At 48.3% G+C, this 25,257-nt stretch overlaps 1 protein-coding gene across 1 annotated transcript in view; it reads left to right on the top strand.

Annotated features, from left to right (window-relative positions):
• PLXNA4 (plexin A4) overlaps nucleotides 1–15,046 on the top strand; it is a gene marked incomplete at both ends in the record, with an annotated part of 418,983 nt that extends 403,937 nt beyond the window's left edge. The window contains 2 exons of the mRNA XM_083365401.1: nucleotides 12,556–12,706; nucleotides 14,951–15,046. Coding sequence (XP_083221527.1) covers nucleotides 12,556–12,706; nucleotides 14,951–15,046 — 247 coding nt within the window. The remainder of the gene's footprint in view (nucleotides 1–12,555; nucleotides 12,707–14,950) is intronic.
• Nucleotides 15,047–25,257: the final 10,211 nt, after the last annotated feature.

Here is a 25,257-nt window from a genome sequence, read left to right as displayed (position 1 = left end):
GTTTCCTTGCTCATTCTTTTTCTCTGCTCAGGTAAGGCAATACCTTTCAAACGATGACCCGACAGAGACAGGTCGACTAGCTCATAATTAAATGTCTCCAGGAACATCACACCACGCTATTAGCCTCCCAGCAGAATTTTTTTCCTTTTCTGGCTCCGAGAATAAATTCGCTGGGAAGTCCAAACCCACGCTGTTTCCTCTGACAGCATCCCGAAGGACCCATGGCCTTCTCCTGGACCGAGATCAGAGAAGACAACTTGACCGTCACAACACTGGCCGATATAATGAGCCCATCGCGCCTGTAGTCTGGTCAGTGACCCAGCCAGCCTTTGCAAAGCCCTAGCAACGTTTACTGCCCTTCTTCCCAGTGCTTGTAAGCAGCTAGTCTTTCCTCTCATCCTCGAGAACGTCGGCCTGGAGTGGAAAACGGGAGCATAATTAAGCCAGGTATCTCCTGTGCTGCCTTTGGGTTGCTAAGAAACTGCATCGGGAGAAGCCGAGGCCTCCATCCAATCCTAAAAATAATTATCTGGTCAATTGGGAACACGGCCGCGGCTGAGTTGAGCAAAATAGCCTTTAATATTGCCTACAACACAGAAGTCTTTAGCGGGTTTGGGCCTCTCTTCCTGACAAATGAGCTCAAGCCAAGCTCGAAGAAAGAAAGAGCAACGGGGTGCTTCTCAAACGACGGTAACAAAAAACGGGAATGCCGGCTTCTTGAGGATTAACCGGCGCAGACTCGCCAAGCGGATTGAAGTGCCCATCATCAGGAAAATAGGAAAAATAGAGCCGCTAAACAGAACATCAGAACAGGGGTTCCCAACCCCCGGTCTGTGGACCGGTGCCGGGCCGCAGCATGCCAGCAACCGGTCCGCACAAACAAGCAAAGCCCCATCTGCGCAATGCAGGCAGCACACAAAACCACGCGTACTCTCCGGTCCACGGAAAAAGTTTTCTCCACGGAACCGGCCCCTGGTGCCCAAAGGGCCGGGGACCTCTGCATTAGAACATCGGCACATCTCTGAGGCGTTAATCTGCCCTGGGCACAGGTAGCGCCTCAACATACAACCATTGATTTAGTGACCGAAATTATCACTGGCCCTGGAAAAAAAAGGAACGGATGGCCGTTTTTCACACTTACGACCGTTGTAGCCTCCCCACGGTCTCATGATCAAAATTCGGACGCTTGGCAACTGGCATGTACTTATGACGGTTGCAGGTCCCGGAGTCGTGCGATCCCCTTTTGTGACCTCCTGACAAGCAAAGTCAATGGAGAACCCCGATTCACTTCACACCCGTATTTCTAACTTAACGACGGCCGTGGTTCGCTTAACAACTTCGGCAAGGAAGGTCGTAAAAAGGGGCAAAATTCATTTCTTGCTTAGTGACAGACCTTTGGGGCTCAGCTGCTGTCATAAGTCGAGGACTCCCCGTGTTTTCATATCTTTCCTCCGCTAACGATCAAGCAGCATCCGTTATCCTGTACGATATATCCGTTATTTGGATTTAGTGCACAACTCAAGGCAGCCTTTGTCACGTCAGCAAAGTTGCTGCTTTGGGACATGCGACAAGGCCTGGCAAGCATGTACTAAGTAAAGGAGTAGAGTTTAAACTTCCTTTGTCAAGTGGTCACGGTTGTTATGGATGCTTTTTATGTTAGGCCTTTACATCTCTTTGCTTGAGCTAACAATAAATAATCACTTTGTTTACTGGGGTGTCAAGTGGTCAAGGTTGAGAAAGGCTGCAGCTTCACCTGGTCTTTCCCAGGTGAGCTGTCTGTCTGGGAAGATTCCTGTATTACAGGCAATAAACAATAAAGTTGTTTACTGCCTATTTACTGCCTGCCAACAAAAGTGCGTATAGTCAAGGCTATGGTCTTCCCAGTTGCAAAGTTGGACCATAAGAAAGGCCGAGCACCAAAGAATGGAGGCCTTTGAACTATGGTGCTGGAGAAGACTCCTGCGAGTCCCTTGGACTGCGAGGCGATCAAACCGGTCAGTCCTGGAGGAGATCCACCCTGGCTGCTCTTTAGAAGGCCAGATCCTGAAGTGGAAACTCAAATCCTTTGGCCACCTAAGGAGAAGGAAGGACTCACTGGAGAAGAGCCTCATGCTGGGAAAGGTTGAGGGCAAGAGAAGAAGGGGACGACAGAGGAGGTGGTGGCTGGATGGAGTCACTGAAGCAGGAGGCGTGAGCCTAAATGGACTCCAGAAGATGGTGGAGGACAGGAAAACCTGGAGGAACGTGGTCCATGGTGTCACGAGGGGTCGGACACGACTTCGCAACTAACAACAACAACAAAACAATAAAGTAGCTAGATTAAACTCCACTACACATGCGGGTCCGGCTGTTTGCAATCGACAATACAGATCGTCCTCGTCTTACCCCTGCAATTGAGCCCCAGATTTATGTTGCTAAGCGAGGCATCTGCGAGGTGAGCTTCAGCCCATTTCACGGCTTTTCTGGCCACGTTCCTTAAGCGAATCCCTGCACTTGTTCAGTACAACACATGGCTGTCAGGCGAATCTGACTTCCCCGTCGACTTTGCTGGTCAGAAGGCCGCAGAAGGGGATCACCTGGCCCCAGGACACTGCGACCGTCTTAAATACAAAGCGGTTGTCAAGCGTCCGAATTTTGATCCCGAGATGCTGCAACGGTTGTGTGAAAAGCGGTCGTAAGTCCCTTTTTTCCCCCGGAGCTGTGGTAACTCTTGAAAAGTCATTCAACAAGCTGTTGTAAGTCGGAGACTACCTATATAATAAATCCCGGAGTTAAAATGTCCCGTGTTGATATCCTTAGTCGTGCAGGCATCAACCTCTCTGTCTTCTGCTAGATCACTGATGGCAAACCTTTTAGAGACCGAGTGCCCAAATTGCAACTCCAAACCCACTTATGTATCATTGGGTGCTAGGTGGGCGTGACCATTGGGTGGGCATGGCTGCGGTGGTAACAGTAGACTGGGTGGGACTAAAAAGTTCAATCAATCAATTCCAACTTTGCGAGATCTTTTTTTTCCCCGCGAGAAGTTGAATTTGATTGATTGATTGAACCTTTTTTTTTTGCACACGGCATCGGAGGGCTAAAGCGAAAAGGTTTTATAAAACCCAGCTGAAGGCCTAGGACTGGGGCGACACCGCGCGTGCCCGCAGAGAGGGCTCTGCGTGCCACCTGTAGCACCCGTGCCATAGGTTCGCCACCACGGTGCTAGATGGATTTCAACCAGTGGACAAACCCCAAAGCAGGTTGGCACCACTAGGTTGCCACCCTCACCTGGTTGAGTTTCGTTTGACTCGTGATTCTTCTGAGCTTCTGATGAAGACTTTGGTGCCCCCTGCACCTGAGAAGGCAGAGTGGTTGCATAAATATGTCATTCCCCATAATTGCCATCTTCTGTCTGCAACACATGGTCTCATTACCAGCATTTCATATGCTAAATGATTATTAACGAGCTTCGTAATGAGCGGCAACAGCAGCCCCCCCCCCCACCAAAGACCCTCACAAGATAATTAGCTCCATGACACAGTGGGGAAAAGAAACACTGGACCACCCCGGTAGATTACAGCACGAGGGGAGGCGATAATCGTTAACGAAGTTTCGCATTTTGATGAGCTGTCAAACCAAGTCAAAGGAAGGAAAGGTTTCCTCGTGGCGCAGGCACACGTGTGCCTCTGCGCGCCGAGAGTTGGCCTGAAGCCTCTGGGAGGTGTCTTGTGCCGGAGCCCTCTTGCAACGTTGGCCAAACTTGCAACAGGTTGCCCAAGTGCAGAGAAGAGCAATTAAGATGATTAAAGGCCTGGAGAGTAAAAACATATGAAAAAAGGCATATGCAGGAATTGGGTATGGCCAGTCTAGAGAAAAGAAGGACTGAAGACGTTCCACTGGTTAATTGTCCTCACTGTCAGGAAGTTTCTCCTTTGTTCTAGGTTGCTTCTCTCCTTGATGAGTTTCCGTCTCTTGACGGAAACAGTTGTTGAGACTCTAGAAAGAGTACAGAGAAGAGCAACAAAGATGATTAGGAGACTGGAGGCTAAAACATATAAGGAAGGGCTGCTGGAATTGGGTGTGTCCAGTTTAATGAAGAGAAGGACGAGCGGGGACACGATAGCAGTCTTCCAGTATCTCAGGAGCTGCCCCAAAGAAGAGGGAGTCAAGCTATTCTCCCAAACACCTGAGGGCAGGACAAGAAGCAACGGATGGAAACTAATCAAGGAGAGAAGCAACCTGGAACTAAGGAGAAACTTCCTGACAGTTAAAACAATTAACCAGTGGAACAACCTGCCTCCAGAAGCTGTGAATGCTCCAACACTGGAGGTTTTTAAGAAGAGACTGGACAGCCATTTGTCCGAAATGGTATAGGGTTTCCTGCCTGAGCAGGGGGTTGGACTAGATGACCTCCAAGGTCCCTTCCAACTTTATTATTATTATTATTATTATTATTATTATTATTATTATTATTATTATTATTATTATTATTATTATTGTTTTTGTTGTTGTTCTTGTTCTTGTTCTTGTTCTTGTTCTTGTTGTTCTTGTTGTCCTGCCTTCGGATGCTTTGGAGAATAGTTTGACACACCCCCCTCTTCTTTGGGGCAGCCCCTGGGGTATTGGAAGACTGCTATCACGTCACCCCTGGTCCTTGTTTTCCTTCAACCCTGTGGTACACTGCTTCCTTCCTTAGCGATCTTGCTTAACTTTAATCTAAATGTTTATGGTTTTAATGTTTTCTATTATTTTACCTTGTTGTAAGCTTGTTGGATGGTAAACAAATACTCTTCAAAATATCCCAGGTCTTGCCTGAAGCCCAGCGGGCCATTAAGAGTCCTTCCTCAAGCGGAGAAGTCAATTACCCAAACACAGAACGTAGATCTGTCACAGCCAGCCATTGTCCTCCGGTCTCTTTTCCCAGGGAAGCTTGACTGGTCCAGAGTAATAGAGGTATCTCCGAGCCTTTGACAGGAATAGGCACCCAGAGCCAGCTTTTTGCAAATTAATCTGTCATGCCATCCTGGCTGGCATTCAAGGTTGATATTGGAAGAGCTTCACGAGGTCTGTCTCTTGCTGGCTGTCTCTCCCAGGACATAAGAGCACCTGAGCTATGACAGGAGAAGGAGGGAGAGCAGAAGAGAAGAGGGACACAGCAGAAACTATCAGAGCTGAACAGCCAGACTACACGTTGTTGTTGTTGTTGTTAGCTGCGAAGTCGTGTCCGACCCACAGCTCCGGGGGAAAAAAGGGACTTACGACCGCTTTTCACACAACCGTTGCACCATCTCGGGATCAAAATTCGGACGCTTGGCAACCGCTTTGTATTTAAGACAGTCGCAGTGTCCTGGGGCCAGGTGATCCCCTTTTGCGGCCTTCTGACCCCGTGGACCACATTCCTCCAGGCCTTCCTGTCCTCCACCATCTTCTGGAGTCTATTTAAGCTCACGCCTCCTGCTTCAGTGACTCCATCCAGCCTCCTCATTCTCTGTCATCCCCTTCTTCTCTTGCCCTCAACCTTTCCCAGCATGAGGCTCTTCTCCAGTGAGTCCTTCCTTCTCATTAGGTGGCCAAAGTATTTGAGTTTTAGCTTCAGGATCTGGCCTTCTAAAGAGCAGTCAGGGTTGATCTCCTCTAGGACCGACCGGTTTGATCGCCTTGCAGTCCAAGGGACTCGCAGGAGTCTTCTCCAGCACCAGAGCTCAAAGGCCTCAATTCTTTGGCGCTCGGCCTTTCTTATGGTCCAACTTTCACTGCCATACATTGCAACTGGGAAGATCATAGCCTTGACTATACGCACTTTTGTTGGCAGGGTGATGTCTCTGCTTTTTAGTGTGCTATCTAGATTGGCCATGGCTTTCCTCCCCACCTTTTAATTTAATTTAATTTAATTTCCATTTAAGCATTTGTTGTTGTTAGTTGCGAAGTCGTATCCGACCCCTTGCGACCCCGTGGACAACATTCCTCCAGGCCTTCCTGTCCTCCACCATCTTCTGGAGTCCATTTAAGCTCAGGCCTCCTGCTTCAGTGACTCCATCCAGCCACCTCCTTCTCTGTCGTCCCCTTCTTCTCTTGCCCTCCACCTTTCCCAGCATGAGGCTCTTCTCCAGTGAGTCCTTCCTTCTCATTAGGTGGCCAAAGCATTTGAGTTAGACTACACATACCCACGTTCAAACTAGCTACTTTATTGCTCTATGGCCATAATAAAGGAATCTCCCCGACTGGCAGCTTTTGCCTGGAAAAAACCCCAGATAAGGCTTAAAGCATTTACGGGTGGTGGTGTGTGTGTGTGTCAGATTTTTTGTACCATGTTTGGTTTAATTTCCATCTTCTGGCATGAGGAGTTCAGACTTACAGGTTGTCCTCGACTTACAACCACAGTGGAGCCCAAAATTTATGTTGCTATGGGAGACATTTGTTAAATGAGCTTTGCTAGGGTAGCCCAGCGGCTAGAATGCTGTATTGCAGGCTGACTCTGCTCACTGCCAGCAGTTCGATCCTGACCGGCTCAAGGTGGACTCAGCCTTCCATCTTTCCAAGGTCGGTAAAATGACCCAGATTGTTGTGGCGGGGGGCGGGGGCAATAGGCTGAAGCTGTAAACTGCTTAGAGAGGGCTGTAAAACAGTGTGAAGGAGTATATAAGTCTGCTATTGCTATTTCTACTGCCATTGCCCCATTTTATGACCTTCCTTGCGACAGTTGTTAAGTGAATCAGTGCAGTTGTTAAGTGAGCAACACGGTTGTTAAGTGAAGCCGGCTTCTCCCTTGACTTTGCTTGTCAGAAGGTTGCATTGCGGCCGTCATCAATAGGAGCCAGTTGCCAAACGTCCAGATTTTGATCCCATAACCGTGGGGATGCTACAACAGTGGTGTGCAAAAATGGGCATAAGTCCCTTTTTTTTCAGTGCCATTGTAACTTTGAACCGGTCACTAAATGAAACCATTGTAAGTCGAGATACTACTTGTAACAGGTTCCTCTTTCCAACGTCAGCCGTGTCACCCTCCAAGATCCCTTCTCCTAACCCAGGGGTAGGCAACCTCGGCTGTTTTATGACTCATGGACTTCAACTCCCAGAATTCCTGAGTCAGCATAGCTGACTCAGGAATTCTGGGAGTTGTAGTCCATGAGTCATAAAACAGCCGAGGTTGCCTACCCCTGTCCTAACCTGTGGATCGCTACGGTTTTTGCACCCCCAACAATTGATGACCTGACCATCTCTGGGCCAACAGGCTACGCTTGAATTTGAATTAGCTTGATTTTTTTGTGGGGGGTGGGGTGGGGTGGGGTGTCCTTTATTCTAAAACCACCCAGCTGTTGGAGGCAGTCTTGGAGAGGTCAGCTAGCACAGAGGACCCCAACCATTTGGGCACCAGGGGCCGGTTCCGTGGAGAGAGGTTTTTCCGCCGACCGGAGGGTGCGTGGATTTGCGTGCTGCCTGCATCCCGCAGATGGGGCTTTGCTTGTTTGTGCGGACCCGTTGCTGGCACGCCGCGGCCCAGGACCAGTCCAAGGACCGGGGGCTGGGGATCCCTGAGCTAGCAGATACCGGCTAAACATTTTGCAATATACCACAGCTTTGCCCGTCGCAGCGAGAACCCCTTGCCAGCCAGCTCTGCCCTGCCCTGCCTGCTGTTGGAAAGACGTTTAGATCAGGGGCTGTCTTGTTACAGGCTGCAAACACACACACACACACACACACACACACAAACAAACAAACAACTCCCCCTCCTTCCCCTTATCATAGATTAGCTTGGACTTGGCAAACATTCGAGCTACTCTGCTGCCAGCTCTCTAGTCTATGCAACAGGCTGGAAGAAAACCAGGTTTGGATAGTCAATCCGATCATTTGCATTTCTCTCCCAGGAGGGAAGTTAAAAGGGAAGGCTCCACTGGGGTGAGTCTGATTTACTGAGTGCCTCAAAGCGGTTCATAAACAGTTCACAACACAGCCCGCCCCTCTCCAAAGTGGATTATGTCACCGTTGGTTTTCTTGCGCGAGCACCATTCCTTTTTTAATCGGGCATAATACCCGGGCGCGTTCTCATGTTCCACTCAGCAGGATCAGCGAGCAGGGAATATTTATAAAGTGCATGGCTGCCTTTCAGCAGGTCATTATGGAGGAGCAGAAGTCACTCTCCTCCTGGCCTGGAAGCTACAACGTTATGGCGGGGACTCGGTTTCCCCCCTGCAACAGACAAAAGAGTGCAGAGAAGAGCAGCAAAGATGATCAGAGGACTGCAGGCTAAAACAATATCAGAAACGGTTGCAGGAATTGGATATGTCTAGTTTAACGAAGAAAAGGACGAGGGGTGATATGATAGCAGCCTTCCAGTATCTCAGGGGCTGCCCCAAAGAAGAGGGAGTCAAGCTAGTCTCCAAAGCACTTGAAGGCAAGACAAGAAGCAACGGATGGAAACTAACCAAGGAGAGAAGCAACCTGGAACTAAGGAGAAACTTCCTGACAGTGAGGACAATTAACCGGTGGAACAACCTGCCTCCAGGAGCGGTGAATGCTCCAACACTGGAAGTGTTTAAGAAGAGATGAAAAGATATTGTTTTTCTTTTGTTTTTCTTTTAATGATAAGGATATTTTATGTATCGGAAAGTTTAGCTGGGATGATATATTTTTTGTTAATAGGGGAGTAGATTTAACTCTCGGTCTGTTCTGTTTGTTTTCCACGGTTTGTGTTATGTGATTATATGGTTTGTGTCTTTAAACCCCTTGTCCCTCTCCCTATGTATTATTATATTGTTAGTCTTACTGTAGATAATTAATAAAGATTACCTATAAAAATTTTTTAAAAAAAGAAGAGATGTGGACAGCCCTTTGTCTGAAATGGTATAGGGCAGGGGTAGGCAACCTCGGCTCTTTTATGACTCGTGGACTTCAACTCCCAGAATTCCTGAGCCAGCCTGGCTCAGCATGGAAACCTCTCCCTTTCCCCTCAGCACGGCTGGCTCAGGAATTCTGGGAGTTGAAGTCCACGAGTCATAAAGCGGCCTAGGCCTAGCCCAGGAGTAGGCAACCTTGGCTCTTTAATGACTCATGGACTTCAACTCCCAGAATTCCTGAGCCAGCCTGGCTCAGCATGGAAACCTCTCCCTTTCCCCTCAGCACGGCTGGCTCAGGAATTCTGGCCGTTGAAGTCCATGAGTCATAAAAGAGCTGAGGTTGCCTACCCCTGGTATAGGGTTTCCTGCCTGAGCAGGGGGTTAGACTAGATGACCTCCAAGTTCCCTTCCAACTCTGTTATTCTATATTCTAAACACACTGACCCGTTCCAAAAGAAAAGAATATCTGTAGCTCGGGGTTTGAACTGTTTTCTACTTAAGTAGAAAAACACCCTATTAAAAAAAATGAAAAACAACAAGAGGAAAAACAATACAATAATATAATGGAACACCCCCACACCCTACTCCAGCGACAACACCCGATTTGGCGTTCTTGCCGGAGCGGTGCCTGTCTCGTGTAGCAACAGAAATTTGGAGCTCCGTTGTAGTCGTAAGTCGAGGACTACGTCTCCTGAAATTAGAGGTCACAAATTGGTCATTTCTATTTTAAAGTCCCTTTGGCAGGGGCGGCCGTTGAACGAAAAGAAGGAACCGAACTCTGCCGGTGACTTTGGGGGCTTCACAAGACACCCGTCCTCTATTTCATCTTCTGCTTTTTTTCTTTTCTTTTCTTTTCTTTTCTTTTCTTTTCTTTTCTTTTCTTTTCTTTTCTTTTCTTTTCTTTTCTTCTTTTCTTTTCTTTTCTTTTCTTTTCTTTTTCTTCTTCTCTCTCTGCAAACTTCCAAACTCTGGATGCTCCTTGGGGGGAAAGACGGGGTGGGGGGGAGGGGGCGCGCGGAACATGTGCAGCTATTTCTCGGGCAGGCCTGCGAAAACGTCAGATTGCGGGAATTAAAAATGTAAATGACGGCGTCTAATTAACCAGTTGACAGCGGAGCCCAGCTGCCAGGGACAGTGACAGATTACCTTCTGCAAATCCCTGTCCTCCGTGGCCCAAAACAGACTTAAAAGCCGGGGAGAAGCAGGGGACACCTCTGAAAGAGTAGCCTCCTTAAAAAGCCCAGGTTTCTCCCCCCCCCCCCCGCAGGTAAATCTTTTCACCGCATTAGGGTGGTGTCGAAGCCCCGTTAGCTGCAATAAGGTGTGGGAGCTGAGAGCAGGCAACGCTTGTGCTCACAACCCTGCTCATTAAGTTCCTCCATTTTCTGTACAGCTAAGCTCTCAACGTACGAACAAAAGTGGGACGAGGGTTTTCATTGTTAAGCAAGGCAGGCGTTGAGGGAGCAGGGCCCGATTTTATGACCCTTCTGGCCCAGGGTTGGTAAGTGAATCGCTGCAGTTGTTAAGTGAGTCATATGGTCGTTAAGTGAATCCAGATCCTTCCCCCCCCTTGACTGCTTGTCAGAAGCTGGCTGGGGAAGGTCGTAGAGGGAGACCACAGGATCCCCACCCCCCCATGCGCGATCCTGCAACCGTCGTAAATACCTGCTCGTTGTCCGTTGCTCGAATTTTGATATGGGGCAGGGGTGTCAAACTCAATTTCATTGAGGGCCACATCAGCATTGCGGTTGCCCTCAGGGGGCCGGGTGGGTATGGCCAGGGTGGGTGTGGCCTACTGGGTGGGCGTGGCTAGAGTGTGTATGGCCTACTGGGTGGGCATGGCCAGCTCTACATCGTTCGCATCAAGGGTGTCTATGGGGGCCTGGGCAGGAGTGAGACAGATCTGAGGGTCTCTGGCAGAAGGAGGGTCTCTGGGCCAGGGCCAAGGCAGTGGGGGCCGTTCCCTCACTGTTTTCAGGATGGCTTCACGGGCCACATGAAACCACTTCGCGGGCCGGATCCGGCCCCCGGGCCTTGTGTTTGACATGTCTGATATGGGGGAATTCTGTAACCGTTGTAAGGGCAAGAACTGGTTGTAAGTCACCTGTTACGGTGGCGTTGCAACTTTGAATGATTGCTCAGTGAATGGTTGTAAGTCAAGGACTATCCGAGAAGTATGCTAGATGTAGTGTTCTCTACCCCAGGGGTCTCCAACCCGCAGACTGCTCCTTCATACCAGGCCATGCCCGATTCAGAACCGGGCTGCACGAGTGATTGGCTGGCACACGTGTGCTGCTTGACTTGCGCGAGCAACATGCTGGTTCCCCTCTCCTTCCCCCCCCCCACTCGGGCTGCCAAGCCATCAAGTTTGGGCGCCGCTGCTCTAGCCAGAAATGGGGAATCCATGGGCCTGTATCTTTTCTTGCAGTCATGTAGATCAGAGGTCCCCAACCTTTTGGGCACCAAGGACCGGTTCCGCAGAGAGAGTTTTTTCCACAGACCGGAGGGGGCACGGTTTTGTGTGCTGCCTGCATCCCACATACGGGTCTTTGCTTGTTTGTGCGGACAGGTTGCTGGCATGCCACGGACCGGTACCGATCCACAGACTGGGGGTTGGGGATCCCTGATCTAGATGTTCTGTTTACTCACACTGGAAATGATGAGCAAAACACATTTTTGGAAGAGTGGGCGCCCGTTAGCGAAATGGAAATATAGAGGGAATGTGTGCTAATGGGGCAGCCTTGGAGTGCTCAGTGTTAAGGTTTCAACTGACAAACCCAAAGAAACGAACACCTTCACGACATTCCAATCTCTTAATGTAAAACTTTATTGACTACATCATTTTGGCAGGTATGAAAGCAAAACCAGCTCTGGCAAAGCCCAGACCACACCCCTATAGCAGGGGTCTTCAAACTTGGCCCTTTTGTGACGTGTGGACTTCAACTCCCAGAATTCCTCAGCCAGGTGCGGAATTCTGGGAGTTGAAGTCCACACGTCACAAAAGGGCCAAGTTTGAAGACCCCTGCCCTATAGTAAAAGTATAGAATTCCCTTTCCCATCCCTGAACAGCTCACATTGCCCAATTGGGTGCAGTCATATTGTTATGAGAAAATGTCTCCGAGGAGAGTCAGACACCTGATGAATCGTCCTTGATGCTCAAGGTCTGCCTTCTTAATCGTTGTAGCCTGCATTCCAATTCCCCATCCTCCCCCCAAGTTCATTGGCAAGGTAGGAAGCAATAATGGTTGCACCAGCAAAGCGAGCTTCAAGCTTGACACTCAGTTCTCAATACACTTGATCAAAACTTTGAGCAATGGATGGGAACTAATCAAGGAGAGAACCCACCTAGGACTGAGGAGAAATTTCCCAACAAAGAGAACATTTAATCTGGAACGGCTTGCCTCCAGAACTTGTGAATGCTCCATTGCTGGAGGTTTTTGAGAAGAGTTTGGACAGTCATTTGTCTGAAATGGTATAGGGTCTCCTGCATGACAGGGGGTTGGGCTAGAAGACCTCCAAGGTCCCTTCCAATTCTGTTATTCTGTTGTAGGTGCTCCAACCCTGGAGACTTTCAAGAAGAGACTTGGCAGCCATTTGTCCAGAATGATATAGGATCTCCTGCTTAACAGGGGTTGGACTAGAAGACCTCCAAGATCCCTTCCACTGTTATTCTGCTCTCTGTACATCAAGCTTTTTTTTAAAACGGGGATCTCACCCTTTTCCTTTTATTCCCCACTAGGTACTACTCAGATATAGGCAAGATGCCAGCGATTAGCGACCAGGATATGAATGCGTATCTAGCTGAGCAGTCACGTATGCACATGAACGAGTTCAACACCATGAGTGCACTCTCCGAGATCTACTCGTACGTGGGCAAGTACAGCGAAGAGGTGAGCATGAGGCAGTCAGACCTGGCTGTCCCGAACGGTGAACTAACACTTTGTTCCGGCCTTCAACCACTTCTATGGCATTTTTGTGACTCGGGGAAATAAAAGCCAGAGGACAATTGTTGTCGATTCCTGGCATAAATGTTCTGCAAATCATTTCCTGGAATTTCCTGGAATAGAGTTTCTCTACCTTAGCGATTTAGATGGGTGAACTTCACAGGACCGGTTGGGGGATTCTGGGAGTTGAAGTCCACTCATCTTAAATCCAAAGGTGCTTTTTCAAGGAAGCAACTGGGCTTCCTTGTTTTTCTTTGAAGACATTTCGCTTCTCATCCAAGGAGCTTCTTCAGCTCTGACTGGAGGGTGAGGAATGGGAGGACTTATACTCCTTACAGACAGCTGGTCATTTGCATTCTTTTAGAGCAGGGGCCCCCAACCTATGGGCCGCAGCCTGGTACCGGGCTGTGGGCTCTTGGCCAGCGGGGTACAGAAATGGCTGGCCAGGGTGTGCATTTGTGGGCGCTCATTCCCTCTCACCCGCTCCCCCATTTGAATATGCACGTAGGTGCGAATGGAGACGCTAGCATGGGATGTGTGTGTGTGTGTGTGTGTGTGTGTGTGTGTGCAGGGCCCGTTTGCGCATGCACAAATGGGCGCTATCTGCTGCTGGGTTGTGCAGACATTTGCACATGTGCATGGTGCCAGCACATGCCCCATGCACGAACACGGCCGCTGCTACTGCACCAGTGGGTGTGGTCTTGTTTGCGTGGAAGCTCTCCCCGCTGGTCTGCGAGCCTGGAAAGGTTGGAGAGCTCTGTTTTAGAGAGTCGTTGAGGCCATTTGAAAGCTTATCTGTTCAAAGAAGCCTCCACACCCATTTGCACCGCTCAGGTGACCTTGGGAACGTAACGACTCCAGTCTGATTCCTCTCTTGATGACTCCTCCAGCTTTGCCTCTCCTTCTCCTACAACTCATTCTTACGGACCTTGAAGAGACCACTGCCCAACCTTTTGTAGGTTGGTGGATCTGTTGTAGGTCCCCAACCTTTCTCAGTTGGTGGATCGGAGGGAAAGAGAGGGGGAAGCATTTTACGCATATGCACGCACACATTGCAAACAGGGCGGCGCTAGCCCTGCCCCATTTGTGCGCCACGTACTGCACTGTTTTTTCACCAAGTGGCGCGCACCCCATTTTCAACACAGCCGTGGTGCTAGCACAAGTGGGGGTGAGGGCACACATATGTGTGCACACCGGCCAGCCTGTGCCGCAGCCCCATGGCCAGCAGCCCTGGTGGTAGGCCGTGGCCCACAGTTTGGGGACCCCTGCTCTAAGATGTATCCATACCTCCATACGTACTGTCATGCCTCCGTCAGAGCCTGAATCTGCGGAGGAAAATGAGCTGGAATGGGACCCTATGGAGGTCGAGGGTGAGGTGTCTGTGGCTTCAGAGGAATATGGGGAAGAGCAGGCCGAGGCCGGCCAAGGCCCTTCAGGATTGGGACAGGATGAACAGGAGAGACAGAGTTCAGGCGATGAGCAAGGGCCACCCCCACCTGGTCCTAGAGCACAGAGAGTGGAGAGAAGGAGGGAAGAACAACGCAGGCAGGCTCAACTACTCGGGAGAAGAGCATCCCGCCCCTCTCCACAAGGCACACCTGGAGACTGAGACTTAAGGAAACGCTGTGGGGAGAGGCATTTGTCGGGAACAAACGCTGATTCCTTGGAGTTGTGTGTGTTGTTGCTGATCTCTTGTTCTGTGACCTCTGCTTGGAAACCCGGAAACTCTGACCATTGGACTGACTGAGAACGTTGCTTGGATGTTCAAAGACCTCGGACTGTATTTTGGCTTCTCTTCTGAAACTGCTCAGGCAAGCTTGTATTCCCACAGACTCCTTAGGTTTATGATGTATGATGTCATGCCTTGTTATCTCCGTGGCCTTGAGTAAATTCCTCTTCTGATCAGACTGTCTGTGAACCTACTTGCAGCCAGAGTTGGCTGAAGGGGCGTGTGTCTTCTTTTGTTGGAGGCTTGCCAGAAACGTGGGAGCCTTTGGGGAAAATGTTGAGCAGGTAAAGGGTGGTTTGAATTGACAGCTGACTGCATTGCCTCTGTGCTGTGCCCTGGGTCATCACCCATCCATCCATCCATCCATCCAGTACATCCATCCATCCCTTTGGTGGTCCCTTTCAGCTGGACACGCGTCCCGTGCACTACTAACGCCTTTCTCCTTTCTCTCTTTTGCACAGATCCTTGGAGCCCTTGATCAGGACGACCAAGCCGGCAAGCAGAAACTCACCTACAAACTTGAACAAGTTATCACCCTCATGAGCATAGACAGCTGAGAACTGCCCCAACTAGAGGACTTTTCCAGGAGGGATCGACACAAACAGATGAACACAAAGAACACACAGACACACGCACAGACACGCAAACGCAACACACACACACACACAAAACCAAGCCGTGCCTCAGTCCACTTTTATCATCAAGTGCAAGTTTCCAACCGGCTGCCAAGGAGGGTCGCCAGAAGACGCTTTGAAGTCTCTTGAGCCTCGCCCGTCCGCCGGAACTACCCAGTCCTCAAGGATTTGAGGAACGTCTCTTGAGTAGGACTCCGCAAAAGGCAGGGAAGGTCCAGGTGGGGGCCCGGTTCTGTCTGCAGGTTCCTCTTCGGTGGCCACCCGAATGTACCACTGCCTGCTCCGTGAAGCGAGCAGGAGTAACCTTGGGGTTCACCTCCACCATGCTTTGCTGCTTTGATGGCACGCCATCCTCGAGCTCGCCAATGCCGAACGGAGCCCAGGGTTCACGCAGAAGCTGTGCCGGGAGAGGATTGCTCTCTGGCTTTCAGAAGTCCCCACCCGTGTGTGGGGTGTGGGTTGGGGGGGGGGAGAAAACAAACACAAACAAAGACACAACTTCTTCTCCAACGGCTGCCTCTCCTCAACCTTTGCCCTCAAGAGGAGGAACGGAGAGGTTGCCGCAGAGGAAGGTCATGGAAAGAAGGCCTCTCGGTGATCTGTGAACCGGGAGGATTGTCCACCCATCTCTGGAGATTGGGTGGAGAAGCGAAGTCTGCCTTTTTCCCTCTTCCCCTCTTCTGATTTTCATACGGTATCCTTCTTCTTCTTCTTCTTCTTTTTTTTTTCTTTCCCCTGTTTGGTTTGGTTTGGTGGGTCAATCGTGGTTCCTTGCGTTGGCCGGGTAACGGGAAGAAGAGCCATTCTCCCAATCTTAGGTCATCCGCGCCCCCCACCTGTACCTTCTCCAACTACGTGAAGAAGCACTCCAGGTCCTTCTGCTTCTGCTCCTTAAACCAGCGACGTTGCGTCTGCTGGGGGAAAGCCAACTCAGCCTGAGTTGGGGCCTGCCCTTGAAGACTCCCCAAAGGATCTCTCCTATTTTACTTCCTGGATTGCCTTCCTAAACCACAAAGGCACAGCCAAGGCCCGGATAAAATGACAGCCAGCGTTATATAGATAAGGACGAGGTCCTAGCCCGGAATTGGAGGTGGGGAGGCGGAAGAGAAAGAGTTTCTTACTTGGAGTTGGCGTGTGTGTGTGTGTGTGTGTTTGTGTGGTCACCGGGCCTTTCCCAACGAAATGGAAGTTGCAGTGGCCGTAATGTAATCCGTTCAATTTCCTACCGGTTTTTTCCCCCTGTGAAACCATCGTTACAGCTGGAATAATCAGCCAATCGGAATAGGAGCCGGAAGGGACCTTGGAGGTCTTCCAGTCCAGCCCCCTGCTCAAGCAGGACACCCTGTGCCATCTCAGACAGGTGACTGTCCAGTCTTTTTCTTAAAAAAAAACCCTCCAGTGATGGAGCGCCCACGATTTCTGGTGGCAGGCTGTTCCCCTGGTTGATTTTTCTCACTGTTAGGAAGCTTCTCCTGAACTCCTGGTTTCTTCGCTCCCTCCCTTCCTTTCTTCTTTCTACCTTTCTTTCTCTCCTTCCTTCCTCCCTCCCTCCCTCCCTTTCTTCCTTCTTCTCTACTTCCTTCCTTCTTCCTCTTATTTACCTCTCTCCTTTCCTTCCTTCCTCCCTTCCCTCCCTCCCTCCTTTCATCCCTTTCTTCTTTTACCTTTCTTCTTTCTCCCTTCCTCCCTCTCTCTCTCTCTTCCTTCTTTCCTACTTTCCGCCTTCCACCTTTTATTTTCCTCCCTCCCTCCCTCCCTTTCCTTCCTTCCCTATTCCTCCCTCCCTTTCTTTTTTCTTTCCTACTTTCTGCCTTCCCTTTTATTTCCCTCCCTCCCTTTCTTCCTTCTTTCCTACTTTCTGCCTTCCACCTCTTATTTTCCTCCCTCCCTCCCTCCCTCCCTCTCTCCCTTCCTTCCTTCCTTCCTTCCTTCCTTCCTTCCTTCCTTCCTAACTTCTTTCCTTCCTTCCTAACTTCCTTCCTTCCTTCCTTCCTTCTTAACTTCCTTCCTTCCTTCCTTCCTTCCTTCCTTCCTTCCTAACTTCCTTCCTTCCTTCCTTCCTTCCTTCCTTCCTTCCTTCCTTCCTTTCTTTTTTTTTTTATTGAAAAGTTTTAACATACAATTTTTCTTTAAAACCCCTTTCTTTCTGATTTGATCCAGGAAAACATCTTACACTTCTCTGTGCCAATAACAACAGCTCCAAACTACGGTAGCTGTGATCAAATCACTCCGTGTCTGAATTCAGTGTTCCGCAACTTCTTTCTCCAATTTTCAGACTCACTTTCCTACAAATTCCGCTGAGATCTCGGCTCCACAACTGTGCATTTTGCACGGACTTGAGCAGGGCTTCTCCAGCCTCCAGTTTGTGGACCAGTACCGGGCCGCGGCATGCCAGCAACCGGTCCGCACTAAACAAGCAAAGCCCCATCCGCGGGATGCAGGCAGCACACAAAACCACGCCCCCTCCGGTCCGCGGAAAAAACCCCTCTCCACGGAACCGGTGGTCCCTGGCGCCCAAAAGGTCGGGGGTCTCTGATCTAAAGGGTCCTCTCACTTTAAATAAATCCAGAGCTGTGTGAAATTTAGCAAGCTGCAGATGGGTGCAATTGCTGTACAGTACGTGGAAACCAGTAGGAAAGTGAACAAAATCCCAGGGATTAATCTCTCTATTGTTACAGGCAGTTCTCGACTTATAACTGCTCATTTAGTGACCGTTCAAAGCTGCAACAGCCCTGAAAAAAGCGACTTGAGGACCGTTTTTCACAGTTACAACCGTTGCAGCCTCCCCGTGGGCAGGTGATCCAAAATCCAGACGCTTGGCAACTGGCTCCTATTTATGACGGTTGCAGCGTCCCGGGGCCACGTGATCCCCTTTTTACGACCTTCTGGCAAGCAAAGTCAATTGGGGGGGAGAGAAACCAGATTCGTTTAATGACGTTACTAACTTGACAACTGCGGTGATTCGACTTAGCAACCGTAGCAAGAAAAGCCATAAAAATGGGGCAAAACTCCCTCGATACCCGTCTTGCTTAGCCAGATAAAAGTTTGGGCTCAATTGTGGTCGTAAGTCGAGGACTGTCTGTGTGAGAAACTTTGCGTTCAGTAGACCTGTTCTTTTGTTCAAGAGCTTGACTGTAATTCTGGATGCGACATGCTGAAGCTGGTTTGTTTGAAAATTTGGCAGCCCCGTTCAAACTTCTCGGTTAATTTTTCATTTTTCATTGTGGATCGTTCTCCCCTGGGTTACTGGCTTGCTCCCACCCTGCCCTTTTTCTGGTTTAAGGTTTATTGTGTGAAGTGACACTGGAAGATGAGGCAGTTCGGTAACTGGGTTTAATGTGTTGTGCTTCGGAGAGTGTGACAGGATTCACACAGCTTCCTCAGAGTGTGAAATCAACGCCTCTACGTGTCTTTGCACCATCCTCTGAATGGTAGGATGAGCACCTGGGACACAAAATAAACCGAGATTAACCCTAGCCAGGTTTACCAGGTATGTGAACGGAGACGCTTGATCCACAAAGACCTTGATGTGTGTGTGTGTGTGTGTGTGTGGGTGGGTGTTATTTAATCACCTTCAATGTGGCTGGTTTAAGGCGCAATCCAGAAAAATTCAAGAACCCAGGTAAAATTTAGGGTTCCATCCTACATCCCAAATATGTTTTTTTTCCAGGAGGCAACTGGACTTCCTCGCTTTTCTTTGAAGGCGTTTCGCTTCTCATCCCAGAAGCTTCTTCAGCTCTGCCTGGATGGCGGGGAATGGAAGGATTTATACTCCTTACAGACAGCTGGTCATTTGCATTCTTTCAGAGAGTCATTGAGTCCACCTGGAGGTTGATCTGCCCCCTCAGGGTCACCGAGAAGCTTCTTCAGCTCTGCCTGGATGGCAGGGAATGGAAGGATTTATACTCCTTACAGACAGCTGGTCATTTGCATTCTTTCAGAGAGTCATTGAGTCCACCTGGAGGTTGATCTGCCCCCTCAGGGTCACCGAGAAGCTTCTTCAGCTCTGCCTGGATGGCAGGGAATGGAAGGATTTATACTCCTTACAGACAGCTGGTCATTTGCATTCTTTCAGAGAGTCATTGAGGGCACCTGGAGGTTGATCTGCCCCCTCAGGATGCAAATGGGTGTGGGACCTTCTTGGAACTGCTGAAAGGATCGTGTTGTACACTGGCGATAGATGATGTCGTAGGCCTCCCCCTATATTGAGGGTGGGATGTTCAATTTGGAGATAGATGGCCTCTTTGACCCTTCTTTCAAACCAGCGGTTCTCCTCTGTCCAAAATGTGGATTTTGATAAACCTCCAAGTGGCCTCAACGGCTCTCTAAAAGAACGCAAATGACCAACTCTCTTCAAGGAGTATAAATCCTTCCACTCCCCACCCATCCAGTCAGAGCTGAAGAAGCTTCTTGGGTGAGAAGAGAAAGGTCTTCAGAGAAAAAAACAAGAGAGTCCAGTTGCCTCCTGAAAAAGCATCTTTGGGGATAACCATGACCTGGATGACGGAGAATCTCCTTAGACATTCCATCCCACCCTGAATAAAGAAAACTGAACTTCCTCCAGACTGGTTTTCATCCCCCTTCATCCCATTTCCAAGGATTCTGGGAGGCAGTTCTGAATTCCAAACACAATTTTTAATTTTTGCAGTCCGAGATCTTCCCACCCACAAAGAAACTCTTGATTCTTTTCCCGTATGAGGACTCTCAAGATTTTTTTTTTAAGTGCCATTTACCTGATATGAATTTTTTTAAAAAACCTGCATGGCATTCGAAGAGCTACAAGCAGTAATTTCTTACCAAGACTCGCGGGAACTACAGGAAATGCAAAGACTACCTTGCCGTACTAGGCGGAATTTGAGCCAATATACTTGTAGTCCTCGGCTTATGACCATTTGAAGTTACATCAGCAGGGAAGAAAATGAGTTACAGCCGGCCCTCAACTGTCTGACTGTTGCAACATCCAGGGCTCATGTGATCACCCTTTGCAGCCTCTCCAGCCAGCCTCTGACAAGCCAGGTCAATGGGGGAGCTGGATTCACGTTAGCGGCCGCACGATTCATTTAACGACTGCACTAGTTCGCTTAACCACCATGGCGAAAAAAGGTGTGACTCGCTTAGCGACAGAAATTCTGATCTCGAGGGTTGTCGTAAGCCGAGGACTACCGGTAATTGTTTATGCCAGCAACAGAACACCCTGGCGATTTTTAACCATGTTTCGATCCTGTGTGCCGGTGTTTCTCAACCTCCGCAACTAAGAGGTTTTGGACTCCAAGTCCCCAAATTCCCCAGCCAGCATGGAATGGGAATTGGAGTCCACACATCTTCAAGTTTGGTATTACAGGTCAACCTCTGCCTGATTTAGTAAAATTTCTATTTTGAACAGGAAGTGTTGGGAGAAGGTCTCATCTTTATAAGACAGTATTACAAAGAGCCACAATAATAATGATGATAATATTGATAATGAAAACAGCACAGCCTGGATTGCAAATGTGCAGGCTTCGGATGATCGAACTCTGCTGCTTTTCTTCCTTTTCCAGTTATTTTATTTTTTGTTTTAAACCTAATATCTTGAGTTTCCAAACCCAAACCGTATCATGGAAACGATGAGTTCTTTCAAACAGGATCCTGGTGTTAACTTGGTAAAGCTTCTGTACCTTTGTTATACTTAATTGTATACCTGTGTTTGTAAATATAAGGCATTCCTATTTTGCAGTCCAGAACAGAACAGAACAAAACAAAACAAAACAAAAAAAGCTATTTGTAATATAGAATAAAGTTTATTTAAAAAAAAGATAAAAATCAATCCCATTGTGATCATGTGAGTCCTTCCTTCGAACTCTTCGTTGAAGGCAGAAGGGCAGAAGGGCAGAAAAAGTAGGGTGGCCTAACCCATCCTGTACATGCTCTTTGGATACTGTATGGCTCAAGGAAATCGGAGGGAGGAAGGGAAGAGAAAGACAAAGGGGGGGGAAGAGAGATGTTAGAGACAGACAAAAATGGAGAGATGGAGAGCTAGGCGGGAGAGAGATGAAGGATAGATGGATGGATGGATAATAGATATAGAAAGGTAAATAGATGATAGGCATGATATAAATAGATATAGATAGATACAGTAGGATAGAGATAGAGAGAGAGAGAGAGAGAGAGAGAGAGAGAGAGAGAGAGAGAGAGAGAGAAGACAAATGATAGATGATAGGTAGGAAAAGATAGATAGATAGATAGATAGATAGATAGATAGATAGATAGATAGATAGATAGATAGATAGATAGATAGATAGATAGATAGGAGAAGACATAAATGATAGATGATAGATAGATGAGAGAAGACATAAATGATAGATGATAGATAGAGAGATAGAGAGATAGATAGATAAGAGAAGACATAAATGATAGATGATAGATAGATAGATAGATAGATAGATAGATAGATAGATAGATAGAGAGATAGAGAGATAGAGAGATAGAGAGATAGGAGAGAAATGAATAGATGATAGAACATAGGTAGATAAACAGATGATGAGACAAAGAGATTAGATAAAGACGGACAGATGGATGTTTAGAGATAGATGAGAGATAGAGAGCTAGATGGGGGGTGATAGAGATGGGTGATAGGATGGACAGATGGATGGATGGATGGATGGATGGACGGACGGACAGATGGATGGATGGACGGACGGACGGATGGATGGATGGACAGCCAGAGAGAGAGACAGGAGATGCAGATCTTCCAGTAGCGAGAAGTGTTTCTCACAAAGACGTAACACAAGCCTACCAGAAACTCGCCTGGCTGTCCACTTTTCTATCAACCTCGTCTGAGATGGAAAATGAAATGGTGTAGCCCTTCCCTCCCCTTCCCTCCCAGAGGGCCTTCTCCCCTTGTTTGCCAGTCATGCTTCTCTTGAGTAGGGAGAGGCCTCGCTCGACCGCAGGGCCAAACAGGCACCCCAAAGCAAACGGTTCACTTTTAATCAGGGTGGTCTGCTCAAGAAGGGTTGGGGTGCTGGGTGCCACTAAATTGCTGGCCTGCAAAAACCCAGAGAACCCCAGAAATTAAGTATAGGCAGTCCTGGACTCACAACCGTTTGTTTAGCAACCATCCAAAGTCACGATGTCGCTGGAAAAAAAAGCGACTTAGGGTTGTTTTTCACACTTAATGACCGTTGCAACATTCCCCCACGATTACATGCTCCAGATCTGGACATTTGGCAACTGCCTCGTATTTATTTATTTATTTATTTATTTATTTATTTATTTATTTATTTATTTATTTATATCCCATTTATATCCCGCCCTTCTCCAAAGACTCAGGGCGGCTTACAAGCTTAGCAGTAGCCTTCATTCTATGTATATGCCTGCTTATTAGGGCTTTCAGCACACACACCCAAGCGGCATTATTACAAAGTCAGCTCATTGCCCCCAACAATCTGGGTCCTCATTTTACCTACCTGGGAAGGATGGAAGGCTGAGTCAACCTTGAGCCTGGTGGGACACGAACCTGCACTAATTGCAGGCAGCTGGTGTCCCCGGCGTCGCGTGATCCCCATTTGTGACCTTCTGACAAGCAATGTCAATGGGGGAAACCAGATTCACTTAACAACCGTGTTCCTAACTTAACAACCGTGGGGATTTGCTTAGCAACTGCGGCGGGAGAGGTCGTAAAATGGGGCAAAACTTGCTACAACTGTCTTGCTTAGCAACAGAAAATTGGGGCTGAATTGTGGCCGTTAAGTCAATCGCTACCTGTTTAGGAAGATAACTTGAGATTAGGATGCAGGAGCTGATTATACTTTTAATGAAAATCGTTTTTTTAATTTATTTATTTATTTATTTATTTATTTATTTTATTTATTTTATTTATTTATTTATTTATTTATTTATTTATTTATTTATTTATTTATTTGACTTATATACCGCCCTATTCCCATAGGACTCAGGGCAGTTTACAGGGCAATTAAAACCATACAGTACAAAAGTTAAAATAAATTTAAAACAATTAATTAAATTTAAGCCCAAAAGTTAAAACTTTAAAACCCAATTAAAAACCCCTCAGTCTAGGCCAGACAGCTCAAAGAGCCAAGTTTTTAGGTCCCGGCGAAATGAACGGAGGTTGGGGGCAGTCCTAAGTTCCATAGGAATTTGGTTCCAAAGGGCAGGCGCACCCACAGAGAAGGCCCTCTTTCTGGGAGTCACCCGCCGGCAATCCTAGCTACCTTCTGGGTTTATTCTCTGCTTTATCCTTGCCCTGGTTTGACTTTTGTCTTTCTTCCCGCATCTTTTGAATCTGTTTCTTCCTGTTGTGTAGTGGGTTCTTTGGAAGCAGGAGGCGAGACGAGAGGGTTCAAACAGGAACATTGCTTTATTGAAGTAACAGGAACAGAACTGAATCAGAGGCTTCTGCGCAGCTACTTATACAGTTGGCCACTGTTCTGTACCAGCCTGCTACCGGCCCTGCAGAAAAGGCAGGGACAACCCCTTTACAAACGGCAAGAGGCTGGAATAAAGCCTGCCAAATTTATTAACATAAAACAGACACCAAACATGAAACAGGAGCTATGAAACAGGAACTATCCAAGCGGTTGCCTTCAGCAAACCAGCCCTCCCAAGCATTCCCCCTTAAATACAGTTCAGGGCGCGGCTTCTCTCTGCCTCCTTCCGAGAAGCCCCATTGCCTTCCTCTGTTTACTCCTGATTGACTGCCTCCTGCGTCGGGCGTCCTTGGGTCATCTTCATCCACGCTGTCAGGCTCACACAGCTGGGTCTCTACCAGGTGGGAGGGGCCTGGCTGAGGGCTCTGCGGAGCCTCAAAGCCATCATCAGCAAGCTCTTCAACACCCCCCTCCTCCTCCTCTGAGTCGTCCGACCCAACTGCCGAACCCACAGGCTGACCCTGAATCACAACAGCCACTAGGCGGTGGCCAATAGGTTTAAAGGAACCTATTCCCACCCCAGAGCCAACCAATGATCGTCCTGGAGACTGCATGTCTGGGCAGCCAGCGACCGTTACACAAACACCCTAATTAAGCAATCTTAAGAAGCTTTCAAAAGACACGTGAAAACAGTTCAAGTAAAAGGCCCAATACATTACACTTCCCTCTCCAGATTTTCTGTTGGCTACATTTCCTCCTGGGGAGGAAAGCCATGGCAAATCTAGACAGCACACTAAAAAGCAGAGACATCACCCTGTCAACAAAAGTGTGTATAGTCAAGGCTATGGTCTTCCCAGTTGCAATGCGTGGCAGTGAAAGTTGGACCATAAAAAAGGCCGAGCGCCAAAGAATTGAGGCCTTTGAACTCTGGTGCTGGAGGAGACTCCTGCGAGTCCCTTGGACTGCAAGGCGATCAAACCGGTCGGTCCTAGAGGAGATCCCCCCTGACTGCTCTTTAGAAGGCCAGATCCTGAAGCTAAAACTCAAATACTTTGGCCACCTAATGAGAAAGAAGGACTCACTGGAGAAGAGCCTCATGCTGGGAGAGATTGAGGGCAAGAGAAGAAGGGGACGACGGAGAATGAGGTGGCTGGATGGAGTCCCTGAAGCAGGAGGCGTGAGCTTAAATGGACTCCAGAAGATGGTGGAGCACAGGAAGGCCTGGAGGAACGTTGTCCATGGGGTCGCAAGAGGTTGGACACGACTTCGCAGCTAACAACAACAACAACTTTTGTGAAACTTCCAAAAAATCCCTTTTCTCCACATTGAAAAGATGTTCTGCACCGGCCAAGCCAGAAAGCTGATTGCAATAAAGGAATATTATTTCCCTTGCCTTTTATTTACTTATTCCACACCTCCTTCCCTTCAAAGGTCTTTGCAATACTTCCATCCAAACAGCATTTTTAACTAAAAGCTATAAGTGTGTGGGGGGGGGAGAAACAAGAGCTTTTAATCTCGGTTTTCCAGATGTTTTGCCTCGTTGGGTTTAATTTACTCTGCCGTCATTATTCCTCCGGAGGGTGATTTCCTTTCTTCCTTTCTTTTCTTTTCCTGCCTGTCCCAGGGCCTTTTAATGGCAGATTTCTAAAGTGTGGGGTGAAAGCACAACAGATCATGTTGGTTATTGTTATTTTCCAGCAGCGGGGAAAGAAAGACATGGACCTGAGAGGTGGGAAAAAAACATGTAAAATTAGGACGTACAAACCC

The sequence above is a fragment of the Vipera ursinii genome (assembly GCF_947247035.1).
Source record: "Vipera ursinii genome assembly, chromosome: 6".
NCBI classification, from domain to species: domain Eukaryota; kingdom Metazoa; phylum Chordata; class Lepidosauria; order Squamata; family Viperidae; genus Vipera; species Vipera ursinii.
The sequence above is the reverse complement of the archived record's forward strand: the minus strand, read 5'-3'. Positions and strand labels throughout refer to the sequence as shown.